The sequence below is a fragment of the Triticum aestivum genome, chromosome 1D (assembly GCF_018294505.1).
Source record: "Triticum aestivum cultivar Chinese Spring chromosome 1D, IWGSC CS RefSeq v2.1, whole genome shotgun sequence".
Taxonomy (NCBI): domain Eukaryota; kingdom Viridiplantae; phylum Streptophyta; class Magnoliopsida; order Poales; family Poaceae; genus Triticum; species Triticum aestivum.
This window is the reverse complement of record NC_057796.1, coordinates 368,963,580-368,973,427: the sequence shown is the minus strand read 5'-3', so window position 1 is coordinate 368,973,427 and position 9,848 is coordinate 368,963,580. Positions and strand designations below refer to the sequence as shown.

The 9,848-nt window shown below is 53.1% G+C and overlaps 1 protein-coding gene across 2 annotated transcripts; it reads right to left on the bottom strand.

Annotated features, from left to right (window-relative positions):
- Positions 1-386: 386 nt before the first annotated feature.
- On the bottom strand, positions 387-3,757 carry LOC123182148 (probable serine/threonine-protein kinase At1g01540). Of its 2 annotated transcripts, XM_044594622.1 has the most exons (7): positions 2,885-3,756; positions 2,671-2,775; positions 2,393-2,515; positions 2,124-2,294; positions 1,880-2,009; positions 1,574-1,783; positions 387-898 (listed from the first exon to the last, which is right to left on the bottom strand). In XM_044594622.1, exons 1-7 carry the CDS (start codon positions 3,562-3,564, stop codon positions 764-766), a joined length of 1,554 nt encoding a protein of 517 aa, XP_044450557.1. In that variant the 5' UTR covers positions 3,565-3,756; the 3' UTR covers positions 387-763. The 2 variants fall into 2 exon arrangements, with proteins under 2 accessions (XP_044450557.1, XP_044450556.1); XM_044594621.1 differs by having other exon boundaries at positions 1,880-2,294; positions 2,885-3,757.
- Between the last annotated feature and the right edge of the window lie 6,091 nt (positions 3,758-9,848).

Here is a 9,848-nt window from a genome sequence, read left to right as displayed (position 1 = left end):
GCGACTAGCTGAACCTAGCTTCCTTACCTTCTTTGTAGTAGATGTAAAGTCCATATTAGCCCTATAGAATTATTATTGATATCATCTTACTTAATACGAGTAGTAATATTACTACATAAGCCAGTAGTCACGTCAAATTTTGACGGCTTGTATCAATTTGGGAGCATCTTTAAAAAGCTATTGCAGACCAAGATATGAGCATGAAACAATCTGACACAAGAATAATTTACTACAATTGTACTCCCATTTTTAAGTAAGTATAGGATGTTTTATTCAAGTGTGAAGGTCAATCGGTCATGCACAGGACTAACAATTGTTGTTTGTAACATATGTGAGCAATTTCGATTGTACTGTGTTAAAAAAAAATCGAATCATGCTTCCAAGCATGAAGTTAAGAAGAAAACTAGAACTCACAGTTTTGTACACAAGATCCAGGCAAGAAACGTTCTAACACAAGAGTAAAATCCACTATACAACAGTCCGGCAAGCTACGTCAATCACAGAGGCAGGGGGTGTGCACGCAAAACCTACAAAGAGCAGACAAACCAGGGGAAACTTTTCACCAAGGATATAGCTGACCTACACCCTCGACAGAACAACCAGGGCTTCCACAAAACTAGTACGAGGCAGCAGAAACGGGAGTAAGAACGGCACCGACAAAAACAAGTTACAGCACTGCGTTTCCAAGCTGCCTAGAGCTGAACGCAAGAGGCATTGTGATTGACAACGAGCAAAAACCCTAGGACGTGCGAGCCAACTAGCCCTACTGGAACCTGGACGGCGTAGTGGCGGCGGTGCTGCTGTTGCCATCGTAGCAGCTGCTATGGCCTGATTCTGTCACCGGCCTCCTTGATTTCTCCAGGGGACTGCCTTGGCACGGCCGCAGAGTCCGACGATCCTGCGAGCAGGCGAGCAAAAAACTGTGAATTTGAGAGGGTGGATAAATCTAATTTCAGAGTCAAGTCCTGGTTTCTGAAACTTCGGATGAGATGCAGAATGACGGTGCGATGGCAGAAACATATAGTACTATATGTGTGCTTCTGCTAGAGTTGCCAAAACAGCATCGGATCAAGTCACCAAACACTAGTTCAGGGGGGCAGTATAATTTCAATCTGATAAAAATAACCATGGCGACATGGTGATCTCGAGGTCATCAAGAGTTCTTTTTCGAGATGACAGAGTAATTAACATCCCCAACGGCAGTTCAGAGCAGAGTCAGGTAACATGGTGATAACTTAACTCTCGAGGAATCTGCAATGAAGGCTTGGTCCAAGGTCAGACATGAAACTAGTAATCAGAGCCAGCACTCTGCTATTCTAAACCCTGATGCACCTGCTCTGTCCGTTTCTCCGGACTCGGATGCAGAGGTGTCCACTTTTAAAATCATCAGGCATTTACACACGGATTAGTATAACTGGCACACATTTTTTACGACGGTAGCCCGGCAATTGCGTCAATCTCGCCATATGTAACTTGGAATTGACTTGGTTATCCAAAAAAATACGTTGGTATGAGCAAATGAGCAATGCGATTGACTTGATGATAAGGAGGTAAAAGAAGCAGCGAGGCTCACATCTCGGTAGGGGAAGTCGTCGACCTCGAGCATGTGGATGGCGTGCCCCATCTTGGGCCGCTTCTGCGAGTCGGGATCCACGCACCTCAGCGCCACCAGGAGCGCCTTCTTCAGGGCCTTGGAGGACGGCTTCTCCGGCAGCTTCGGGTCCAGAACGGCCTCGTAGTCCCTGTTGCTCACCATCTTCTTCAGCCACTCCACCAGATTAACCTGAAGAGAGATGCACCCACACGACACAAGCTATGGTTGAGTTGATTCTATCTGCATGACAGACCAAAACAGACATATTCAGAGCTAGCTAATAACCTCCGTGGGAGGCCTGGCGTAGTCGACCGGGCATCGGCCGGAGATGATCTCCATGATGAGGACCCCGAAGCTGTACACGTCGCTCCTCTCGTTGAGCATGCCGGTGCTCGCGTACTCCGGCGCCACGTAACTGCCAAGAAAAAGCAGAGGGACACGATTCAAGTTCAGACACAACTCACATTTTTGCAATGCACTGCAACGATGGATGCAGTTCAGGTGCTGAGAAGGAGGAGGAGGGAGGTACCCAAATGTTCCCATGACCCTGGTGGTGACGTAGTTGCTGTCGGAGCCGAGGAGCTTGGCGAGGCCGAAGTCGGAGACCTTGGAGTTCCACCGCTTGTCCAGCAGTATGTTGCTCGACTTGATGTCCCTGTGCACCACCTTGGGCTCCAGCCCCTCGTGCAGGTACGTGATCCTGAAACCAAACCAGATCGCGGTACTCAGACTCGCCATTAACGAACCGATTAACGCCGCCGGAGTCCGGCAATCAAACCAGATTGGTAGTTCACCCACCCTTTGGCTGTCCCGAGCACGATGTCCATCCGGGCGTCCCAGGAGAGCGGGCTGACGGGCCCGACGTCGCCGTGAAGCCACTGCTCCAGGTTGCCATTGTCGACGTACTCGTACACCAGGATCCTGAGGCCACAAGCAAGTGGCGAGTGTCAAGTGCTGCGTGGTAGGTGAGATTGGGAGGAGTACGTAGCTAGGCACAAAGACGGTGTCGACCCATCATCAGCCGATGCGTGCATGTGGTGTGGAGGGGCTCAGCTGGGTTGAGTTGGGTGCCGTACCGGTGCGCTCCCTCGACGCAGTAGCCCAGCAGCCGGACGAGGTTCTTGTGGCGGACGCGGCCGATCGCCTCCACCTCCACCGTGAACTCCCTCTCCGCCTGCCCCCTGCGCCGGCCAGCAACATGCGCCAAAAACACAAAGGCAAACTTGTCACGGAGCTAGCCACGCACATGCAGGCGGGACGCGCGCTCTTGTCTGCTCTATTGGCACGCACCTGTTGTTGAGAAGATTCTTGACGGCGACCTGGCGGCCGTCGGCGAAGACGCCGAGGTAGACGATGCCGTAGCCGCCCTCGCCGACGACGCGGTCGGGGGCGAAGCCGGCGGTGGCCTCGTCCAGCTCCCGGAGCGTGTACCAGTGGCCCCACCCGAGGTGCGACACCTCGGGGCCCGCCCCCACGGACGACGCCGGGTCGGACTGCACGGACCCGGCCTCCGCGTCGGCGCACGCTACCATGCGCCGGTCCTTGCCGGCCTCGATGTGCACGCGCTGCGACCCGTGCGCCACGCTGCCGCACAGCGACTCGCCGCCGTCCTTGCCGCCGTCCTTGAGGTACGCGGCGCCCATCTCGAGGTAGTGGCGGAGGGAGCCCACGTGGACGGCCACCTCCTGGATCTCCTTGGACACAGGCGGGATGGTCGCGGGCGACAGCGGCGCTGGCTGCGCCCCCGCCCCCGCCGCCGCCTTCCCCTTGGGACGGCGCCGCCGCGCGGCCACCGCGAGGTGGACGGAGACGAGCGCGAGGAGGAGCAGGAAGGCGGCGCCCACGGCGAGGCCGACGAGCACCCAGAGGCGCAGCCCCAGCACCGGCGTCCTGCGCGACAGCTCGTTGGTCAGCAGCGGCGGGGGCGGCGGCGACGCCACTGCGCGCGCGCTCCGTTCACGCCCGGCCATCTCCGCTCACGCCCGGCGCTACGCCCCCTCCCCTGCCAAGCCACACCCTCCTAGTCCTATGCCAGCCACCTCCGCATGCCAATCGTACTGCCACTAGCAGCAATGCCGCCGCTGCCGGTGCGACGCTGCATATAGCGGGAGCCGGAGGAGGTCGGAGTGAGTGTGAGCAAGTGAGACTGTGAGAGCACGACGAGCCGGGACGAGAGTGTAGGTAGCTCGCTCGGGCTCGGGGTGGACCGTGGGCGGTTTCTGTGGGCCCGGGGGGCGCTGGGCACGGAAGGTTGTCCGTTTCTGTGCCACGGGGCCCGCTGGCAGCTGAAGCCTCGGTTAATCTGACACGGAGTTTGGTATACTACTAGTGTAACAAAAGCTCACACAAGTCAGAAGGGAAGGGATCTGGGAGTAAATAAAGTCGTGATCAAGTCCTGCGATCCGGCTGATGCGTACAGTACCCTCTGTCTTGTCTGTACTAGTACGTCTCCTCGGCATTATCTCTCTGCGTGTACTCGACGAACACATGCATTTCACCATCGGTGTCTGCAGCTCGATCTGGACCTTCGGTTGAGGAGATCGGGTGGGTGGCAAGGGGCTTAGGGGCGTCGTGCCGTCCCCCGGTCCAAAACCAGAAGCAGAGCGGTTGTTGAGGGGAATCTCTGGAGGCCTTGCTTGGCTGTATGCCTAGCTTAGGGGAAGTTTTCACTGCTTGAGTAGGGGGGAAACTGTCTCTGGTGTTTGCCATTAGCAAAAGGTTTCACTGCTTGTCGTTCGTCCTCTCCTCCTCCTCTCTCATCTCCGCATTTCCCCTCCGGGAGGGTGTAATTAAGTCGTGCTAATAATCTACAGTATTCCGCTGCCGACCAATTAAATGGGTTTTGCCGTCTAAGGCCAGTAAACAAAACAAAAGTCAAAGAGAGGCATTAAGACAAGAGGACAAGTTACACTTGTTGCACAAAGTTGACACTCCCAGTATAAAACGGCACTCCAGTAGCGCCCCCACTTCCTCCGGAACAAAACATGTGGCCAAGCATGTTAGAATAAATCCAAGTCGCTCCGTCGATCATCCGAGGACCAAGCAATCACACGAGTACGACACCGAGATTTATTAACGAGGTTCACCAATATGGCTATATCCACAGGGCTTGACTACGGGCGCTCCTCCCTATGACACCGTCACAATACTGCACCCGGCCACCCGGGTGCCGGCACACGCCGCCGGCTCCCCCTTGCGCGCCTGTGCTATTATTTTGGTATAGGTTACATCATATGTCTAGCCCCGCTATATATGAGAGGCCTAGGATACAAGTGTCCTACTTAGACACGACCCTATATCCTATCTAAACACAATACAACTACAAGTCCAAATGTAACCTACCTTGTACACTATATTCGACACAACTCTAACAAACTCCACCTTGGCGAATATTATCCACCACCTTGAATTCGACATTACGTCAAACTTCCATGTACATTGGACTTGAGCTTATCCCATGAGTACCGCTGCTACTCCAAAGACTTCATGTGACTCCACCTGCAACTTGTAGTCCCTTCTTTTCTTGACCACAGTCAACACTCGAGCAAAATCAAGTTCCACATTACTCTAGTTTGCGCTCCCAACTTCCAGAGTATCAGTCCATCGCCATCACACACTGATCACTGACCTGCGTGAAAGTGAACAACTCACATATTGGGTGTCACACATAAGAGTTCACTGAACTCAACATCACCGCTCCTTTCTTGACCGTCTATTTGAAACTTGAAGAATTTCATCGTTGCTTGTAGTCAACCCGAATCAAATTCACAGTTGTCTCACCACATGTATGACCACCAGAGCCCTGGCCAGTCTCCATGCCCCGTGCGCACCGCACGCCTCGCCGCTATTACCACGTCGAGCCTTCGCTGTCCCGGTCGAGTCTCAAGGGTCGCGAACCCACACCACTCAACCCCCACTACGGAGTAGCACCGATCATCACCGACCGATGACGAGTTTCACACTTCCATCAGACCACCGGGCTCCAGTCCGAACTACACGTCACTCGCTTTTTTCCCGCTGAATAGGCTTCAATTCTCTGTCGACTTACGCCGTAGCCCCTCAACCAGCACTGAGTGAATTTTCCAGACTCCAGCTCCACCTTCAACATGACTCCATGGTAGATGATCAGTCCACCCTCACGCCCCGTCGTATTCAAGCTCCGTGTGTACACCACCTTGAATCAACCCCGCGCCATAGTCTTGTCAAAGCCACACAAGCCCTCAGGCCTATGCCACGTGTTTCCACACCCAGAAGTCGGTCACCATCACCGTCTTCTGTATCAACCGACTCACGTCGATCCGTCAGACTATCCAGTCCGCCCCAACCGAACATATCCGACTACAACCATGCTACACCCTGCGTCGTGTCTGCCCGCACATCTCCATGCCTTGCTTTGACGCCCTGTGTATGCATGATCCATCTACGAACCTCACGGTAAAATCACGTGTGCACTTAGCAACAAAAACAAAAGAAAAAATGCCTCTTCCGGGTAGCCTCCATGGATGCACCAAACTTGTGTCCTGCAACTCCCAATGCTTTTTCTCTTTTCATCATGTTGCTAACCTCAAGCCACGTAAATACCAGTTGCAGATTTTTTTTTTGCCAAACAAATCTCACGGTTCGCTGCTTCGTAGAGCTTTTCCTGCGTGCGTGCTTCACCAGCCATCTTTTCCTGCTCGCACTGCCATGCCTCGGCCTGCCCAGCTGCACGGGCCGCAGCCCCACACTTGGGCCTTGCTCGGCCTACCCCGCACGATAGGTCGCCAGACGCCAGCGATCTTAGTGCGTGCCTACAATACGCTCCACGACTCGGCTGATGCCTCTGATTCCGATCGTATCTCGTCGAGGCTCGAAACAGATTGCCTCCAGCTTGCATGCTTTACGCCCCGCCGATTGCTTGGACTGTCGCTGTTGGGGATCGTAGCAGAAATTAAAATTTTCTACGCATCACCAAGATCAATCTATGGAGTTTACTAGCAACGAGAGGGGAGGAGTGCATCTACATACCCTTATAGATCGCGAGCGGAAGCATTCAAGAGAACGGGGTTGATGGAGTCGTACTCGTCGTGATCCAAATCACCGATGATCCAAGCGCCGAACGGACGGCACCTCCGCGTTCAACACACGTACGGAGCGGTGACGTCTCCCACGACTTGATCCAGCAAGGAGGAGGGAGAGGTTGAGGAAGAAGGCTCCAACAGCAGCACGACGGCGTGGTGGTGGTGGAGTGACAGTTCTCCGGCAGGGCTTCGCCAAGCACACGCGGAGGAGGAGAGGTGTTGGGAGGGGAGGGGCTGCGCCTTGGATATGGTGTTGCAGCCCTCCCCTCACCCCTTTATTTATAGGGAGAAGGGGAAGGGGGCCGGCCCCTCTAGATGAGATCTAGAGGGGGGGCGGCCAAGGGGGAAGGGAGCTTGCCCCCCAAGCAAGGGGGCGCCCCCTTTAGGGTTCCCCCCAAACCCTAGGCGCATGGGCCCTAGGGGGTTGGCGCCCAGCCCACTAAGGGCTGGTTCCCTTCCACCTACAGCCCATAAGGCCCTCCGAGGCAGGTGGACCCCCGGAACCCCTCCGATGGTCCCGGTACAATACCGGTATACCCCCGAATATTTCCGGTGACCGTATGGTGACTTCCCATATATAAATCTTTACCTCCGGACCATTCCGGAACTCCTCGTGATGTCCGGGATCTCATCCGGGACTCCGAACAACATTCGGTAATCACATACAAACCTTCCTTATAACCCTAGCGTCATCGAACCTTAAGTGTGTAGACCCTACGGGTTCGGGAATCATGCAGACATGACCGAGACACCTCTCTAGCCAATAACCAACAGCGGGATCTGGATACCCATGTTGGCTCCCACATGTTCCACGATGATCTTATCGGATGAACCACGATGTCGAGGATTCAAGCAATCCCGTATACAATTCCCTTTGTCAATCGGTACTTTACTTGCCCAAGATTCGATCGTCGGTATCCCAATACCTCGTTCAATCTCGTTACCGGCAAGTCACTTTACTCGTTCCGTAATGCATGATCCCGTGACTAACTACTTAGTCACATTGAGCTCATTATGATGATGCAATACCGAGTGGGCCCAGAGATACCTCTCCGTCATACGGAGTGACAAATCCCAGTCTCGATCCGAGCCAACCCAACAGACACTTTCGGAGATACCTGTAGTGCACCTTTATAGCCACCCAGTTACGTTGTGACGTTTGGTACACCCAAAGCATTCCTACGGTATCCGGGAGTTACACGATCTCATGGTCTAAGGAAATGATACTTGACATTAGAAAAGCTTTAGCAAACGAACTACACGATCTAGTGCTATGCTTAGGGTTGGGTCTTGTCCATCACATCATTCTCCTAATGATGTGATCCCGTTATCAATGACATCCAATGTCCATGGTCAGGAAACCGTAACCATCTATTGATCAACGAGCTAGTCAACTAGAGGCTCACTAGGGACATGTTATGGTCTATGTATTCACACATATATTACGATTTTCGGATAACATAATTAAAGCATAAACAATAGACAATTATCATGAACAAGGAAATATAATAATAACCATTTTATTATTGCCTCTAGGGCATATTTCCAACAGTCGCTTCCATCCGTTGATACACGATCGCCTTCTGTGACGAACTAAATCAGCGAATCAATTCAGCCTTCTCTAGATCGACTTCCACAGCCTCCGACAACCTAACTCATGATGCCACTTGGTAGAATAAATCCGAGGCACTCCGTCGATCATCCGAGGACCAAGCAATCACACGAGCACGACACCGAGATTTGTTAACGAGGTTCACCGATATGGCTACATCCCCGGGGCTTGACTACGGGCGCTCCTCCCCGTGACACAGTCACAATACCGCACCCGGGCGTCGGCACACGCCGCCGGCTCCCCCTTGCGTGCTTGTGCTATTATGTTGGCATAGGTTACATCGTATGTCTAGCCCCGCTATATATGAGAGGCCTAGGATACAAGTGTCCTACTTGGACACGACTCTATATCCTATCTAAACACAATACAACTACAAGTCCAACTGTAACCTACCTTGTACACTATATTCGACACAACTGTAACATAAGATGTGGAGTCGTGTCCTAGTAGGACACTTGTATCCTAGGCCTCTCTTATATAGCGGGGGTAGACACACGATATAACCTATGCCAAAATAATAGCACAGGAACGCAGGGGAAGCCGACGGCTTATGCCGGCGTCCAGGGCGACCTGGTGCGGTATTGTGACACGGGGAGTAGCGCCCGTAGACAAGCCCCGGGGATGTAGCCATATCGGTGAACCTCGTTAACAAATCTCGGTATCGTGCTCGTGTGATTGTTTGGTCCTCGGATGATCGACGGAGTGCTTTGAATTTATTCTAACAAGTGGTATCATAAGCAAGGTTTGAGATTGAGGTGGATCGTGTTGATCTAGAGGTGAAAATATCGCGGAAGAATTATTTGTCGGCGAGATAGAAAGAATCGGCGTGCTGTTCGATCGCGTGGGCGCCGAGCTGACGTACTCGGAGTCGGTAAGGTTGGACGCGGCTTGTGGCAATGCAGATGGGCAAGTGCGGTCCAGCGGGCACACGGACAGCAGCCCATGCGGTGGATGGACGCGTGCAGGCTGAGGACTCGATCGGACGCTGAGCATACAAATTCTAGCGATAGTTGTGCAATCGGAAACAGCAAGCGGACAGAGATTTGTTTGGAGACAAAAACAGGACCGAGTTCTGGTGGAAATCGTCTGCGAGCCGGACACCTGCGCGTAGTTCTTGGTACGAGACAAAACAATAGATCAGATCGGTAGAATAGAAATTCCATCAGGAGATACACGCATCCATCGAGAGCAAGGGCTGGGGCAAAGCAATTAGCCTAGCAATCAAGAGTTGAGCCAAGATCAAAGCTGCTACACGTGAAGACCGGAAGGGATTTTTTGGTTGGAATTGCTACTAGTGCACGGAAGACAACGTTCGGTTCTCTTTGTGTGCTTGGGCATCGCGTGTAAAGCTCGGATAATTTTTCGCAAGGTCAGCTGTACAAAGAACCATGGCGCTATCGGGTACCAGGTTTGAGGTGGAGAAGTTCAACGGAACTGAAAGCTTTGGGTTATGGCAGACAAGGGTGAAAGATTTGTTGGCACAACAGGGATGCTTGAAGGCGTTGTTGCAGGAAGCCAAGCCAGCTAAGATGGAGGCGGATTACTGGGAGGAGTTACAGTTGAAAGCAGCCGGGACTATACG

Bases quoted from the DNA above. Each gene is read 5' to 3' on its own strand.
- LOC123182148 (XM_044594621.1), bottom strand. From the start codon at position 3,564: ATGGCCGGGCGTGAACGGAGCGCGCGCGCAGTGGCGTCGCCGCCGCCC. The intron at 2,516-2,670 runs GTACGGCACCCA...TTGTGGCCTCAG, and splicing joins TGCGTCGAGGGAGCGCACCG to GATCCTGGTGTACGAGTACG. The intron at 2,295-2,392 runs GTGGGTGAACTA...GTTTGGTTTCAG, and splicing joins GTGCTCGGGACAGCCAAAGG to GATCACGTACCTGCACGAGG.